Source organism: Elgaria multicarinata, chromosome 4 (genome assembly GCF_023053635.1).
Source record: "Elgaria multicarinata webbii isolate HBS135686 ecotype San Diego chromosome 4, rElgMul1.1.pri, whole genome shotgun sequence".
Classification (NCBI taxonomy): Eukaryota; Metazoa; Chordata; class Lepidosauria; order Squamata; family Anguidae; genus Elgaria; species Elgaria multicarinata.
In genome coordinates this window covers 148,048,908-148,066,697 of record NC_086174.1, presented here as the reverse complement: position 1 = coordinate 148,066,697, position 17,790 = coordinate 148,048,908, and the positions used below count along the sequence as shown (strand labels likewise).

The following is a 17,790-nucleotide window of genomic DNA, read 5'->3' as shown; positions in this document are numbered from 1 at the left end:
CAAATCTGTCTCCCATACCATTTTCCCTGAGCTATCCCTTAACTCCTTTTCTAACAATATTTTATATATTTCGCTCATTAACCCTTTTAAAACTATACTACCTCCTTTACCTTTTTCCTTATTTACTATTAACTCTTCAAACTTCGTCATCCCTCTGCAAACTCTGTTGTCTTTAATCCACTTTTTATTCCATTGTTCTAATTGCCCATACTCTAACCAAGATAATTTTTTCTCCTTTAACAAATTTTCCATATCTTCTCTTGTTTTTATATCTCTTAACCAATCCTTTAATTTCATTTTATTTTTCTCTTTTAATATTTTACATAATCTACCCTTCAGATCCTCTGGGAAATTCTTTAACATTATTACCGGTGCTAAGGGAGAGTTGCTCGGAAGCAGCTTCCCTTAAAATTTACTCCAAATTTCCCAATGAGTCCTCAGGAGTGGATTATCTATACTTCCAACCCACTTTCTCCCTCCTTCCTTAAAAAAGACATTTTCCAAACTCATCTCTACATTACTTGTAGTTTTTTCCTCCATCCAATATAAATCTCCTACTCCTATAATTGCTTCTACAATGTGTCTTAGTCTATTTGCTACATAGTATAATTTTATATTTGGGAGACCCAATCCACCCTTTTTTTGGCTTAGATACCAATTATTCTTATTTACCCTCGCTTTCTTTTCTCCATTACAATATTTATTAATAATATTTTGCCAACTTTTTATCTCAGTTTCTGAGATTTTTATTGGTAACATCCTAAACACAAAATTAATTTTAGCTAAAATCTTCATTTTTATTAATGCTATTCTTCCAAACCAAGATAAATTTAATCTTTTATATTTTTCCAATTTTTCTAATACCTCTTTCTTTAACCTCATTAAATTCTCCTTTTCTAAATTCTCTAGGTTTTTTGTAAGTTTAATTCCCAAATATTTAATCTCCTCCTCTCATTTCTATTCCTTTATGTTCCCATTCCTTTTCTTCTTTCTTAGTATAGTTAAACAACATCATCTCTGATTTAGACTAATTTATTCTTAACCCTGTAACTTCTTCAAATTCCCTCAATTGATATTTAATTCTTTCTATTTTTCTTATTGGGTTCTTAATAGTCAATAAGGTGTCATCCACAAACATATTCAACTTTATTTCCCTTACCTCTCCAATTCCTTCTATCTCTTCATCATCCCTTAATGCATTCGCCAATACTTCCATAACCATTACAAACAGGACCGGCGACAGCGGACATCCTTGTCTTGTACCTCTGGCTAGTCGTATCTTTTCAGTGAGTCCATCGTTTACCACCACTACAGCTGTATTTTGGGAATATAGCTGTTCTATTATATTTTTAAATTTATTTCCAAATCCCATTTTATCTACAATAATCTTTAATGCCTGCCAGCTCACACAATCAAAAGCCTTAAAAATATCCAATGCCAAAATTCCTGCCTTGGTATTTGACTTTTTTATTACATTTATTGCATTTAAAACGCTTCCCACTAAACTATGCATCTGCCTTCCTGCCACAAATCCGCATTGATCCTCTCCTATATATTCTGATATAAATTTATTTAACCGTTTAGCCATAATAGATGAAAATTTTTTGGCATCCTGATTTATTAGTGATATAGGTCTATAAGAATCAGGACTAGTCAAATCTTTATCTGGTTTTGGAATTAATATTATCAATGAATGTTCCCATGAATCAGGTATCTTCTCTCCTAATAATATAGCATTATAAAGTTTCACTAATTTCGGGACTAAAAATTCTTTAAAAGCTTTATAATATTCTGATCCTAAACCATCTGCTCCCAGTGATTTACCAACTTTCAAATTATCAATTACGTCTTCAACTTCTCTTTGAGTTATTACCTTCTCCATTTGCTCTTTATGTACTGTTTTTATTCTCTTCCTTATAAACCTTCCAATATATTCCTCCACCTTCTCTTGTTGAATTTCTTTACCCTTATATAATTCCTGATAAAATTTCTGAAAATTTTTTATTTTATCTTTCATTGTATGACAATAATTCCCTCGATTATCCTTCAATGCTTCTATCCCATTTCTCCCTTTTTCTTTTTGTGTGAGTCTGGCAAGCAATCTAGAATTCCTATTGCTATTTTCAAAATATTCCCTTTTCATATATATTAAATTTTTTGAACCTCCTCTAAATTTAAATTTTCTAATTGTTTCTTCTTAGCTTGTATTTCTACTAATTTATATTTATTTTTACCTTGCCAATATTCTTCCTCCAAACTTCTGATTTCTGTCTCTAGCTTTTCCTGCTCAGCATGTTGTTGTCTTTTTAAACTGCACATTTCTCTAATACAAATTCCTCTTACTACAACCTTCATGGTGTCCCAAACGACTGACCCAACTGTTCCTCCCTTTTCATTAATTTCCCATGACTCCGACAATTCCTTTTGAATTTTTTCTACCACTTTATTATATTTCAATATTTTTGTATTCAATTTCCATCTATACGCCTCTTTATAGTTCTTCTTAACTGCAAATTCTAGACTTAACAAAGCGTGATCAGTTACCTTTATTACCCCCATTTCCATTTTACAAATCTTCGTTGCAAAATCTTTTGAAACAAAAATATAATCTATCCTGGAGTATGTATGATGAACTGGGGAAAAATATGAAAACCCAGGCTTAACCCCGTTGAGTAAACGCCAAGAATCTAAATAATCATTTTCTTTTACTAATTTATTCAAGATAGTTATATTATTCCTCTTTTCAACCTTAGTGGGGTTCGACCTGTCCCATCTATTATCCATAACCATGTTAAAATCCCCAGCTAAAATAACATACCCCTCCTTAAATTCTTCTATTTCTTTAAATAATTTTATAAAAAACTCTCTATGTCTCTCATTTGGGGCATACACATTAACGTATATACCTTTCCTTCAATTTTACCTTTTATCATAAGATATCTACCACTATCATCCTTTTTTATATCTTCTAATATGAATCCACTTTTTTTCGAAATCAAAGTGGCCACTCCATTTTTTTTTGAAGTCCCTAACGACTTTTCATAATAAGCTAGCCATTTTAATTTTATCATATTCACATTCTTGAAGCCTTGATGTGTTTCTTGCAACATTATGATATCAGATCCTTCTTTATTAAAAATTTGTTCTATTCTCCTCCTTTTCACGACTGCCCCCAAACCTTTAACATTAAGTGTTGATACTTTTATCTTTTTATCCATATTCACCCTTTTGGAGTCTCTTTCGATCCCTTGTGCTCTGAAACTCAAATTTACACACATAAAAACACAAACTCCATACTACAACCCCCAATCCCCTTACTCTAACCCCTGCCCTCCTCCCTTCTCCCCCTCCCCTCCCCCCAACTCTTTTCCTATGGAATGCTGTGCCCAGTCCATGGCTTCTCCCGGCTACTTGCGAGTAAGCGAGCAGCCGGGAAAAGCCACGGACCCTGCTAGACCTTCCGCAGCCCTGGCCTCAGGCCGGGGCTGCGGAAAAGCCAGGCCATAAGCGGATCCGCTTATCCCAGTTCAAGCGAGGACTTAACCCGGCCTGATCCCGGGATCCCCTGTGCGTTATCTGGATGCACAGGAGGGAGGCTGGGCCTCACACCGGGCTAACTCCTCGTCTAGCAATGGCCCTGCTATGTTCAGTTATACTGCTAACATTTGTTATTTTTTGTATTGTATCTACTTCTTGTCACTTGAAATCTCTAGAATTTGTTTAAATATAAAATGCTAGTTATGACAGTAACCATTCTTAAGTGTCTTGTAACAACATTCATATGTGCTCAGCTAATTTCTCTCTCTAACTCAGTCATATTTGGGCCATGGCTTAGACCATACTGCAATATTCCATCCTATGTGACTATGGCCATTTCTACACCTGCCTTTTTCTCCAGGATCGTCTCTGGATCGTTCCTGTGCATCCAAATGCCATACAGGAGATCCCGGGAGCAGGGAGGGATGCTAACCCTTAGGTGTAGAAAGGGCCTATGTGTCCCTACCATTGAGAAGTGTTTAGAAATTTCAACTGGAACAAAATGTGGCTGCCATAGTTATTTCTGGGGCCCATTTTACAGAGCCTACAACTCTGATTTTCTTTCATACACACTGGTTACTAGTATGTTTTTGGTCACAACTTAAGCTGCTGGTTGCTACCTGTAAGACACTAATCAAGGGGTAGGGAATACGGTATTCACAGGCACCAAGCTGCGTTTGGAGACCTTTGTTACCCTTCCCACTTTTTAAAAAAATGACAAACCATTTTCTTAACTGGTTTTCAGTAAGAAAAGTTGTTGTTACTGCTGCTGCTGTTGTTGTTTTTGCAGCTCTTGAGGCTGTAGTTGTAGTATTTGTTTTTTGTCATTGAAATATATAGGCAGCAGGTATTAACTACTAGAATGCAATACTCCCCATTTTATTTGACACCCAGCCTATGCAATTCATTGCCATAGGTCAGTTAAAGAATTATTGGAGAAAGATGGGTGCATCATTTACTATGGTAGAATAGATCATTCTCCTTGTTCCTAAATATCTAAATGTCAAAACCCAGTTATTTCATTTGTTTACTTAGGAATTGCTGGAATTGTTTCTTTTTGAATAAAGGAATAGCTAGAATCAATCATAAGGTTTTGTACTGGATGGATTATCAGTGTGTTCCTTTACAGTAGTTCTCATTTTCTGTTGATGAAAATTAGAAACTTTCCCCCCTTCATTTTTCCATTATTAACAAATTTGTCTCTTGAAAAAGTAATTATTAGGTTCACACACAGAAATAAATCCTGTGAGTTTTGTCCTGTTTCTTTTTACAGGAGCAAACTTTAGCGCTTAGGAAAGAAGGAATTGGTGTTGTTTTAGATTCTGAACTGCCTCACCTAATAGGCATTGATGATGATCTTCTGAGTACAGGTATCATCTTGTATCACTTGAAGGTAATTCAATATTTATCTGCCTTCCAATTCCTAAATGGACAATTTTAATTGTAGTGTTAATTTGCTGTCTGACTAAGCAAAGCATTCATTACTTCTCTGCAGTAATGTAACATCAACTGTTAGATACTTTTATATTAAACAAATTAGAGTTATCAGTCAGATACTGCCTATATCTGTCCCAAGGGTCAATGATAAATGAATGGCATTCTTGTTGAGCATATTGGTTTTTCATTCAGTTTGCTGTAGGCATGAGTTGATGTTGCTTGGAAACTTTTGTCTAATAAGTATAGAACTAAAGGGGAGTAACAATAATCATGTACAATAATCTTTGATAAATTGTTTAAATAATTATCTTTTTAAAAACCCGTTTCATTTAACTGTTGTCTTATCGTAACAAATACTACAGTTGTAGCATTTTGAACACTAATAAATCTTTCACTTTTCCTCTGTAGGAGGGTCAAACTCATGTGGGCAGAGAAGATGCTGCAACAGAACAGGATATTGGTAAGAAGAATGGGAAAGCAATTAAGTCACCTTAAGAAGCTGACTGGGAGCTCTTCCAAAAACTGAGGGATATTCCTCATGCTGCTTCTATTATCTGCTCTTGTTAATCCCAGGTTTATAAATTCAATCCCCCTCCAGTGACACAGGGTCATGATGCAAAGCACAGTGTGCCTCAGGCATTTAGAAGGCCCACTGCAGAATGCTTGCAGATCAAATAGCTCCAGTTGTCTTAAGTAACCTGCAGGTTTTAACATCTGATTGTGTGGATGTAACACTGCAATTCTTTTGATGATCGTTAAGATACTGTGGGAGGCCATGACATTGCATACTCTGTCCTCTCATCCCTTCTCTGTTTTGAGGTTTCTCTGCTTCCCTTAACCATGCTTAATCATAATGTCTACACTTACCTTAACTATGATTAATAGTAACCAGGGCTTGTTCCTTACTAAAATTCAAAACCAGGGTTTAAGCTATGTGTGACCACTTCCAATCCCTTAATGATAGTTATGGCTGCATTGGTCCTAGAATAACTTTAAAGCAATTATTTCTCAGGAGAATGCATAAGGCACAAGATTACAGAAGAGGTTGTGAAGTTCATGTAATTTTTCTATAATTCATGCATGTATTATTGCTTAGGCAATACAATTTGGGATTATTGCAGATACCCATATTTACACAGAGAATCCTAGAATAGCAGAGTTGGAAGGGGCCTACAAGGCCATTGAGTCCAACCCCCTGCTCAATGCAGGAATCCACTCTAAAGCATCCCTGATAGATGGTTGTCCATCTGCCTCTTGAATGCCTCTAGTGTGGGAGAGCCCTAGGTAACTGATTCCATTGTCGTACTGCTCTAACAGTCAGGAAACAGTGCAAAAACAGTGCAAAATGTTATGAAGTGTAGGAGACCATTTTGGAGTGATTGAGATGAGAATCTTATTGGTTACTAAAAAGAAATTTTTTTGTGTGTCTTGTAGTCCTCCGTGGCCTTGATTTGGAAAGTGAACATTGCATCTTTGAACATTTCAATGGAACAGTTAATTTAATACCACTCAGTGGAGCACAATGCTCTGTAAATGGAATTCAGATCACAGAGGCCACACAACTCAACCAAGGTATTTGACAAGAATTATGTATTTCTTCCCCACACCCATTTACAAATACACAGGAAAAAGCATTGTATTGTATTGTGTTGTATTGAGAGACATAACTTCCCCATTCTGTTCTTTCTCTCCTCTGTGTGTATTTTATTTTACTTCAACTACACAGATAATGCAATAATGAGTAGTATGTCTTGCATTTATTGTGTGTGTGTGTGTGTGTGTGTGTGTGTGTGTGTGTATGTGTGTGTGTGTATAGTTATATCAGAAGTGGCCAAATTGGCCTGTGATCTCCAGGCAATTCAGGTGTGACCAGTGGGCCATTCCAAAAAGTAAATAAATCCTTGGTTTAAAAAGATATCCCATCCACACACTTTTGGGTCAAGGCCAACCTAGGAGGAGCATGAGGAGTAGTTAATGGTGTATCCTAGATGTCCTGAAGAAGAGGGGCCTAACAGTAGGAGGGAACAATGGCTGGTGGCCTGGATTGAGGCTGGGCAAGGCCATTTAATTGGACTGGATACTTGTTCCAAAGCTGTCACTACAATGGAACTCAGACATTAAATTTCATTTTCACTATTCTGTTAAAGGTGAAGGAATTACATTTCACTTTTCCTTTGCCATCCTTTTTTCAGTACAAAGCCTCACTTGTAAATTTTGAACATTATGATGAGGGGATGAGACGGAAGCTTGCTAGATGTTGTTTTTATGAAGCTTTATGTAGTATGCACAAGCAGTTTCTCTGGGAAATGCGAGACCTTTTATGAAATTCCCCACCAACCCAGTTTTTAAGATTCAAGAAGAGTCGGGGAAGGGGTGCTGACACCTAGCAGGACACTAATCTATTTTTAATGCGTTTCCCTCCAGCTTCTGAAACCACACTCCAGGTTGTTATTAACCTGTTCTATTTTTCTTTCCTTTTCTTTTAAGGCTGTCTACAGGCCTGGGATAAGAATGTGTCCTGTTAACCAATCAACCAGATTTTATTTTGTATTTATTAATTTAGGTAGGCTCAAAAATGGTTTTTCTCCAGGACTTCATGAGCTTAAATTTGAGGTCCCGTGTTTTAGAGGAAAACCGAGTTGGGGTTGACCTACACCATCAACATAAACATAGACAGATGGAACTATATGTGCACCACATCACAGTTTGCAAACTGAAATGTCTTAATGCTAGCTTTTAATATGCATGCTTTAGCACTGTTTGTGAAATAGTGCTTATTTTTGCAGTATACAATAACAAGACCTTAAAATACCTGCTTCAGGTATTTCTGATTAGCTCCTTTTTGTTAACTATTTCCGTTCATTTTAAATTAGCATTCATTTGGATGTGTTAATAATTTAAGACTCTACAGGAAAGGTGTGGGATATACGCCTTGCAAATAACTACCACTTCTTTGACCAAACGTACTGGCCTGGTTCAGACAACACGCTAAACCATGCTGCTTAACCACAAAATTGTTAATAGAATGAGGTCAATGCACTCCGTTAACCATTTTGGGGTTAAGCAGCATGGTTTAGCATGATGTCTGAACTAGGCCAATGTGTCCATATTTATGAGTGTCTTTTAATTCAGCATAACTGTATGCAAGATTTTGACCTTACTGTGTTTTTAGCATTATCAACTGTTGCTGAGTGCACACTCACATATGTACTCAGGCACCCAACAAACCTGGAAGTGTTGGGATCTTTTGCAGAGGTATTATGCACACAGTAAATTGTACATGAAACTTTGACAGATGTGGGAAAATTAACTGAAGGATGTTGACAATTGAAGTACAGAAGTTTTATTTTACCATATATAATTACAGAAGGAAAAATATTGATTAATACATCACCACCCAGCAGTGGGCACCAGGAAAGGGCACAAGGGAAATGGCTAGGTGGGCTTTGGGAGGCCTACGTGGATCCCTTCACTGAGCGGGGGGTTGGACTTGATGGCCTTATAGTCCCCTTCCAACTCTACTATTCTATGATTCTATGATACGTGCAATGGGAAGAGTTTCAATGGTATAACATAGATTTAGGAGCAGAATGCATAGATTTAGAGCCAGATCAGAGCAAAAGAGAAATGAAGTCAGAGCAAGTACATTTCATTTATTTCAGAGGAAAAGGAGCACAGTCGACATCACTTCCTGGTTGGTAATGGTTTCTGGGAAACTCATAATGGGTGCAGGCTACCTTGGTGTTGATCAGGCTTTGGACATGAGTTTTGGCTTTGGTCAGGATGGGGCTGGGGACCGCAATATTTCACCACCCTCTCAAAGGCTGATACTTCCAAAGCTGGTGGACAAAAGTGATGATCCCCCCCAAAATGCTATTGTTACCAATTTATGATAGGAAGCATGTTTACTCTGAAGTAAGCGTGCGCATCAGAAGTAATCAGGAAAGAATCACTCAGCAGCATTTTCAAAAAGTTTCCCAAACACCAACCCTCTGCCAGTCTTCTCAGAAGTAAGCATAAGCAGTAAGCCTACTCAGAAGTAAGTAGAACAAGCCTCTGCATATCTGCTCCTCTCTCCCTGTCATTCATAGACATTTTCGCATGAGCACACAGCTTCTTCATGTTGCGCCAAACTGTTACGTCTGAATTGACCCTTATTTCTGCAAAAGGCCACTGTGTTTGCCACATAAGCCAAAAATTAGCAATGCTTACCTTTTTCTTTTTATTCTCATGGCCAAACTAGAAATGACGTTACTTGTCTGAATACAATTAATCTGCATTGTTTGTGCTATGTAAACAGCAGCCAAGGGGAAGACCCTACAGAGAAAGGGTCCACAATTCAAGAAGGATGCAGACAAGCTGGAGTGTGTTCAGAGGAGGGCAACCAGGATGATCAGGGGTCTGGAAACAAAGCCCTATGAAGAGAGACTGAAAGAACTGGGCATGTTTAGCCTGGAGAAGAGAAGATTGAGGGGAGACATGGTAGCACTCTTCAAATACTTAAAAGGTTGTCACACAGAGGAGGGCCAGGATCTCTTCTCGATCCTCCCAGAGTGCAGGACACGGAATAACGGGCTCAAGGGAAGCCAGATTCCAGCTGGACATCAGGAAAAACTTCCTGACTGTTAGAGCAGTACGACAATGGAATCAGTTACCTAGGGAGGTTGTGGGCTCTCCCACACTAGAGGCCTTTAAGAGGCAGCTGGACAATCATCTGTCAGGGATGCTTTAGGGTGGATTCCTGCATTGAGCAAGGGGTTGAACTCGATGGCCTTGTAGGCCCCTTCCAACTCTGCTATTCTTTGATTCTATGAAATCTCGTCCCTGAAGCTACCTGCATTTCAAGGGAAACCTCCAGTGGAACCAATAGAGGCTTCCCTCTTGATGCAAGTAGCAGCTTTGGAGAGTTTATTTGTGTCTAGACCTTGACAGAGAGAGTTTAATTCTCCCCCACCCAATCAACCCCAGTCCCGAGGCTGCTCAGCCTTCCCCTTGGCTGCTATTGACATTTTTTTTAAGTGCATGTTAAATTCATTCTTGAAGTTAACATCTATATTGGTAATGTCTTTTCTCTCAAGCTGTTATGTCTCTCCAAAATGTCCTTGTTTGTATAAGTAACTACTACAACCAAGTCTTATTCTTGCGGAGACAAAGTAACTCTGAAGTCTGAGACTCCCTGTGCACTTGGGGAAGCATGTGTGTATATCTTTATAAGGCTGGAATATAAATGTGCCATTTTAAAAGGCTCTTTGCCATTGCTTCCAAACAGTTTGAGTGAGTGTATGAAAAATACTCTCTGAGCTTTTAAAAAGAAAACAGTAAATTTAACTTTCAGGGTGGCACAACGGATGAAAAGGAGAGAAAGGTTTTGGAAAGAAAAGCGCATATGAAAGAGTTAAAAAGGAAACTGTTTTACACTGTTAGCTGGCAAAATTCTAACCAGCTGGGACCCCTTCACTATAGTTTCATAAAAAGTATACCAATTGAAAGGAAGGCCAACCTGGCGCATCTCATAAATTACAGTGATAGTATTGAAATAGCTTTGCAGCATAAAGTTTTATGAACAGTAAATCTTCTTTAAGATTAGACTGCGATAAAGTGCAATAGGCAGTGTTAGCATAATTTTGAATGGAAAGAAAACACTAGATTCTGCATTTCCACGGGGCGATTTGGCACAGTCTGCAAAGTATATTCGTCTTATAACTTATATTACATTTTAATTTCCATAGTGAATTGGACAAACTATTAAAAAAAAGAGGCCTGAGTTGGAAAGGTTTTTAAGAATGTTCTAAGCTATATTGCATTGAAATCATAGTTGTTGCTTAGCATTCCTCTAAAAAATGCTATGCATAAAGTGTCCATAATTTCTGGAAATACAAGTGGGTTGATCATATTAACGAAAGATTCTGTACTGAAAAAACTTAATTGGTTGTGAGGATTCAAGATCGACTTTGTTTGACATCATGTAGGAAGTCTTCCTCCAGCCCACTTGCAAAGAGTTTTTTACTCTTCATCTTTAAAAAGATGAATAATGCCTCCTTTTATCAGCCGCACTTCCCCTAATGAATTGTTTAGATTGCAGTCTTTCCAGAGCATATGACATTTCATGATATTTACAGAAGAGGGACTAGTTGGTAACTGGAACCTCCAGAGCATTGCTTTATCTTGCCAAGTCAAGAAAACGGTTTGAGCCTTTCCGAGAGTAATTAAGGCAGAACATAGGAAGTTCACTTACTTGGAATCATCTGCTTTTGTTTGGAGCAGTCAGATCAAATTCAAGATCTGGACTGGCCTACACTTTGACACAGTATTTATTTATTTATTGCATTTCTATACCGCCCAATAGCCAAAGCTCTCTGGGCGGTTTACAAAATTGAAATGAAAGAAGCAGAAATCCTATGCCTAAACTGCCATATGATCCCCCAGAATTGTCTTGATTCTTGTTTCTAATTTTGGAATGTTTCCCCTACAGATTTCTCAATCTAGAAACATTTGTCCTTGATAAAACATTACGTTGCTTACTTGATTGCCTCTGGGCAATCATAGTGGAAGTGGTTTGTTTAGGAAAAACTAGCCACACTTTGTTTGTGAAAGAGAAAAACCTCAGAACTTTGAATGGAGACTGAGAGTATCAGACCACACAGCTTGTATTGCAACCTTTTGCACCTAGGGTATTGATTTTGCACATGTATTTTGGTTAAGGTCAGAATGCATACTGTGACCACTGCCTATCTACTCACTTGACAACCAGGAGATCTGGCTTTGTCAGAGAGTTTCCTCATCTCTAAACTTGGAAACATCTACTTCATGGGGTGGTTATGATGACTAGTAGATCACACTGAAATTTAAATGTAGTGATTTAAAAAAATAAATACTGGTGTTGGGGGATGAAAAAGCAGGTCTCCATTATGAAAAGCAAGGAACCATTGAATAACTGTTGAATTTTTGTAAGCCTTTTAAAGTAAATCCCACAGGAAAACCAAAATAGCCGCATTCTGTCTTTTGCAGCCAGAGTACTGTGCTGCTTGTTTTCCTAGGTACAAAGAGCAGTGTGGCGCTATCCAATGTGTGTGTAAGTGGCTATGTAGACAGGGCTTTCTGATCCTTGTATGTGAGGGACTGAGTCTTAGGCTCACATATGCCTACGCCACACTCTTCCCACCCTTCTGAATGGAAACACTTGTGTCCTCTTTGCCCCAATGCTTTTCTTCGTCTTCCCCCATCAAATGAGTTCCTTATGTCATTTTGTGGATGAAGGAATGGCAAGGTTTTCTGTCTCAACGGTTGCTTTCAAGTAAGCATGAGTCTGCCAATGATGGAATGTGGTTTAACTCTGCATTTTAATTATGAAAGTACTCTAGAAATTGTTCTTTTACAATATGTTCCTAATTGAATGCAGTTGAGGGGCTATGACAGAAATATTTGATGTCAATAATCTAGTCAGTTGAAATAATGTTCTGCTTTCCAAGTGGATGGCTTTGGCACTATATCTTTAGAATTTTTAAGGCAAGGTAAGTGTACAGTTATCAGAAGAATGCCTTTCAAACTACCCTTCCCTGACAGTGGATGCTCAGAAATTAGCTATTTGCTCATCTAATTGCTAATTGCCATTGTCGCTAACTCCAGATATATAGATTAATCGGTAATTAGAGAAACGTATTATCTCCTGAAACTTGCCTAGTCTCTTAGAACATCTATGCTTGGTGTTTGAGAGTGATCATAGTTCAGTGTTAGATCATCTATTTAATTATCTTATGACATTTCCATACTGCTCAATTAATCAAGTCCAAAAGGCAGTTCAGAAAACTTTAAAATCAACAAAATAAACCCTACAATCAAACTAAAAAAAATCCATGTTATATCAAACCAACACAGTAATCAGCATAAAACCAAGGCAGTGCAGAATAAATTCAGTGATCCTGTTTAGTCATGGTGGTTAAGCATTTTCAGCTAAACATTATGGCTTAACGTGTCATGTCACCATGATTTAGAATGTTGTGTAACCATTCCTAACCATGGTGGCCATATAACCATAGTTTAAACACGCTCACTAACCATTTGCTGCAAAATGGTTAGCGGCCTAACCACGACTTAGCACGTTGTCTGAATAGGCTCAATGTAAAATTAGTGGGAGAAGGAACAATTAGCACAAAGATCTAAAGTACACTGAAGCATAATTTAAAAGGCTTGGGTTTTTTGTTTTGTTTTTTAAAAAGATATTCACTTAGTGCTGAAAAGATCCTAACAGAGGTGCTTAGTAAACCTCTGTGTGGAAGACCTTCTCTAATTGAGATACAGCCCCCTCCAAAATAAGTTGAACATCTCTCAAATGGACAGACAAACCTCTCACCGAACTTTCACCTTATCTCGACTGAGTTTGTTTACTGGCCATCATCCAATACATTATCACACCCAAGCAGTTCCTTACCTGAATTTCACGAAAAGAAAAGAGAGAACTGGGTGTCTTCCACAAATTGGTGATACTTGAGTCCAGTGGATACTTGAGTCCAGTGGATACTTGAGTCCAGTGGGAGAACCTCCAATACCCAACCCAGACAGCTTTCAAGTTTGATGGTATCAATATCTTCTGATTTCTAAATTCAAGAGAGTCGCCCTTCCCCTGTTCTTCTCATGACAAAGGTAATTCCACAGAGCAACGTAGATGTTTTCTGTCCAAAATCAGGACTGAAGCCCAATTGAAATGGATCTAGCAAATTAGTTTCATCCAAGAGTGCCTGGACTTGGCTGGCAACTTGTCCAGGATGGGCACTTTGGCAGCCGGCCTATAGTAGTTGGGCATTTTGGCAGCTGGCCAATAGTTGTTTAGATCTTCCAGGTCCATGATATGTTTCTTCATGATTGACGTAATTATCACTTCCTTTAAAGAGGCTAGTACCATCCCCTCTCTCAGGGAGGAATATAAAAATTCCTCACATGCTTTATGTATTGCCAGTGCCCATATTTAATTCTTGGTGTCACCGTTTAAAGGAATCTTGAATAGAAGGCCTAATGGGGACCACTGCCAGAGGTCTTTGTGGTACCAGTTAGAACATACAGGTGCTAGATTAGATAGGTGCTTCTTCCTGAACAATGTCTAGTCTGTTACCATCCTAGCTTGGCAGAAAATAATAAATAATAAATAAATAATAAATAAATAATAAATAAAGCATAATTAAGGGTAGAATTATTAAATTATTAAAACATAGAATTATGGTTTAATATAGAATTATTAAAACATAGAACAAGCATTCTTGCTGAGGAAAAATTAGCATGGCTTAATAATGCTGGGAGAAATCATACTTTATTGGCCTTTTTGGGATTCTCTGTAGTCCAATATGTAGAAAATAAAGTGATCTGGTAGATTATGTGCTACTTTGACCACACAATCCTATGCATGTTTACTCAGAAGTAAGACATACTGAGTTCAGTGAAACGTACTGCTAGGTAAGTGTATATAGTATTGCATCTTTAAAAGACTGCAATTCTCCAAATCTCATATATTTCTGAAGAATTTTCAAAAAAAGTTTAAAAAGTTAGTGCCAATAGAAGCAAATACAGAACACTGAAACACTGTCTAACTGCACACACACACACACACACACACACTCCATTCATTTTCCTCTCAAAATGTGTCTGTGCGTTTCAGTTTGTTGGAAATAATGATCAGCTTTCAGAAAAGATTTAAAAAAATGTACTAACTGAAACACAGGACGGGTTTGCATCTTGCTAAGCCATGATGGTTTATAAACTACTCACAGTAGCTTATTTTGAAAATAAGTTACTGTTAACCCCCATACAATCAGACAAATAAGCTACTATGCTTAGCTTATTATCCCTAACCTCTCCTCTCCTCCCTGTACAGTCCTCCCTCTCGGCTGGGATGGTATCCCAGTTTCCTTTGTGTTGGAAACCAAATCCTGTTGTCCCCTGCACTGCTGGTCCTTCACCTGCATTTCTCCGATTCGCCTGTCTCACGCCAGCGGTGGATTCTTCTTTCTCTTATCTCTGGGATCCTCACCATTATCAGCTCGTTGTCAAGTGTTAGCCAACTTTCTGCTCTCCCTGTCCCACCCAACCAGCAACTCCTCAATTCTCAAGGCATTCCTTCCTGTTCCAGCGCCCTCCTCCTACCACCGCTGCCACTTCACGACTGGTTTTCAAAGCCTTGCCTGCTTTCTTTCCTGCCTCTCTTCATACAGCCACAGCGCTCTGAAGTGCAGCCATGTGTAGAACTAGAATTTTCTCTCAGCATCTGATTAGGGAGTTCATGCCATGCTGCTCTTTGATGCATAAAACCAGGCCAGGCTGTTTTTCTGTTAAGCAGTTGGCAGTTTTGTGATTTCTCCCTCCCCACATACAAAAAAAAGGTCTCATCCAGAGCTTTCCCTAGTAGGGAGGCACCCAATGCACAACAAAAACTGCGTGGTTACAAAGATACATGAGGAAAAACAGCTTTTCACCAAAAAGGGGGTGGCAGTTCTAAGGCTTTGGAAGTTTGCAGGAGCAGGACAACTTCATACACAGTATCCCCTCATGGGGGGAAAAACTTTCTGGCTGCTACCACACAACCTAGAAGGTATTTGATACCTGGAGAGTTTCTCAAGCGCCCTGCCAAGAGAAGGGTTGGGGTGGAGGCAGGCAGTGAGCGCAATCTGTTGCTAAGCAGATCTCAGAAACAGAGATATATCGACTGGAGCAGAGCTGCAGCAGCGGTTTTGACAACTCTTGCCAAGTGATTCTGTAGCCGATCCTTAAACCACTTTTTAAGCCATTGGACCCATTCAGAAGACACCATAAACCATGGTGGTTAAGCCAGAAAGCCAGACCGTGTTCAGAAGACACCTTAAACCACAGCTTTAACCATGGTGAATAAGGCTTTTTGCATTATTCACTGTGGTTAAAGTCGTGGTTTAAGGTGTCTTCTGAACACAGCCTGGCTTTCTGGCTTAACCACCATGGTTAAAGCCATGGTTTAAGGTGTCTTCTGAATGGGGCAACTGTGGTGTGCCAGACAGCATGGTAAGCCATGTTGTTTTAAATAAACTTCACTGCAGACCGTTACTTATCAGAGTGGTTTATTTTAGCTAAACCATCATGGTTGAGGAAAACCGCTAACTGATGACACACTAAACCATCAGGGCTTATTCAGAAAAATAAACCACCATGTCTTGGATCACTTCAAGCGGCCTTGAGAGGATGTATTATTATTATTATTATTATTATTATTATTATTATTATTATTTATTTATATAGCACCATCAATGTACATGGTGCTGTACAGAGTAAAACAGTAAATAGCAAGACCCTGCCGCATAGGCTTACAATCTAATAAAATCATAGTAAAACAATAAGGAGGGGAAGAGAATGCAAACAGGTACAGGGTAGGGTAAGCAGGCACAGGGTAGGGAAAAACTAACAGTAGAAAGTAACAGTAGAAGTATGTAAGGAAAATATTGTGGAAGAATTTGTAATGCCAATTAGTTGCTTTCATTTGTTCTTAAACATCCAGGCAAGATGTTTTATCCATTTTTTATTTTAAAGTAGTCGCGAAGGAAAATGTTAACTGTAGTATATTTAAAAGTGGCAGATCTTCACTTCTGTGTTTGTTTTTCCATGAGGAAGTAAAGCTAATTGTGTTTTGGACAGAAGTGACAAATAATGAGCACTTTCAGTGTGGTTATGTTAACTAATGTTAGTTGGTAAGTGAAGTCTGGAGAAATGAGAGAATAATACTATGCATTTTTCTTGTCAGGTGCTGTTATATTACTGGGGAGAACAAATATGTTTCGTTTCAATCATCCCAAAGAAGCAGCTAAATTGCGGGAAAAAAGAAAGGTGAGATTAACTAACTACTTGGGAAGCCAACATTACTTGTGTTATGTATTTATTTATTTATTACTTTTCTATACCGCCCAGTAGCTGAAACTCTCTAGGCAGATCACAACAGTTAAAACCATAAAATACAACATAATAAAATGCAATATAAATGTTTAAAAGTTTAAAACTACAGCATAAACCACAGCGGAGTGGTCAATGCCTCCCTTCGCCAAGGAAGGGTCCCAGCCTGTTTGAAGGAGGCAGTGGTAAGACCCACACTGAAAAAGCCCTCCTTGGCCCCCACTGTATTGGATAACTACCGGCCAGTCTCCAACATCCCATTTTTGGGCAAGGTATTGGAGCGTGTGGTGGCCTCCCAACTCCAGGGATTCCTGGATGAAACGGATTATCTAGATCCATTTCAATCTGGCTTCAGGCCTGGTTATGGGACAGAAACAGCTTTGTTCGCCTTGGTGGATGATCTTCGCCGGGAACTGGACAGGGGGAGTGTGTCCCTGCTGGTTCTGCTGGACCTCTCAGCGGCGTTCGATACCATCGACCATGGTATCCTTCTGGGCCGCCTTGCTGGGATGGGTCTTGGAGGCACTGTTTTACAGTGGCTCCATTCCTTCCTGGATGGACGGACCCAGAAGGTGGTACTGGGGGATTCCTGTTCGACTCCTTGGCCATTGGCCTGTGGAGTCCCTCAGGGCTCTGTTTTGTCCCCCATGCTATTTAACATATACATGAAACCATTGGGAGAGGTTATCTGGAGTTGTGGGGTGCGGTGCCACCAGTACGTTGATGACACCCAACTCTACTACTCCTTTCCACCCAATTCCAAGGAAGCAGTTTCTGTTCTAAACCGGTGTTTGTTGGCAGTAATGGATTGGATGAGGGTGAACAAATTGAAGCTTAATCCAGATAAGACAGAGGTGTTCCTGGTCAGTCGAAAGGCAGATCAGGGAATAGGGATTCAGCTTGTGTTGGATGGGGTTA

General features: G+C 38.8%; 1 protein-coding gene across 5 annotated transcripts in view; it reads left to right on the top strand.

Moving 5' to 3' along the window:
* Positions 1-17,790, top strand: part of KIF16B (kinesin family member 16B) — a 183,976-nt gene that overhangs the window by 80,092 nt on the left and 86,094 nt on the right. For all 5 annotated transcript variants that reach the window (XM_063125353.1, XM_063125354.1, XM_063125352.1 and 2 more), the window contains 4 exons: positions 4,811-4,930; positions 5,383-5,434; positions 6,409-6,546; positions 16,727-16,809. In XM_063125353.1, coding sequence (XP_062981423.1) covers positions 4,811-4,930; positions 5,383-5,434; positions 6,409-6,546; positions 16,727-16,809 — 393 coding nt within the window. The remainder of the gene's footprint in view (positions 1-4,810; positions 4,931-5,382; positions 5,435-6,408; positions 6,547-16,726; positions 16,810-17,790) is intronic.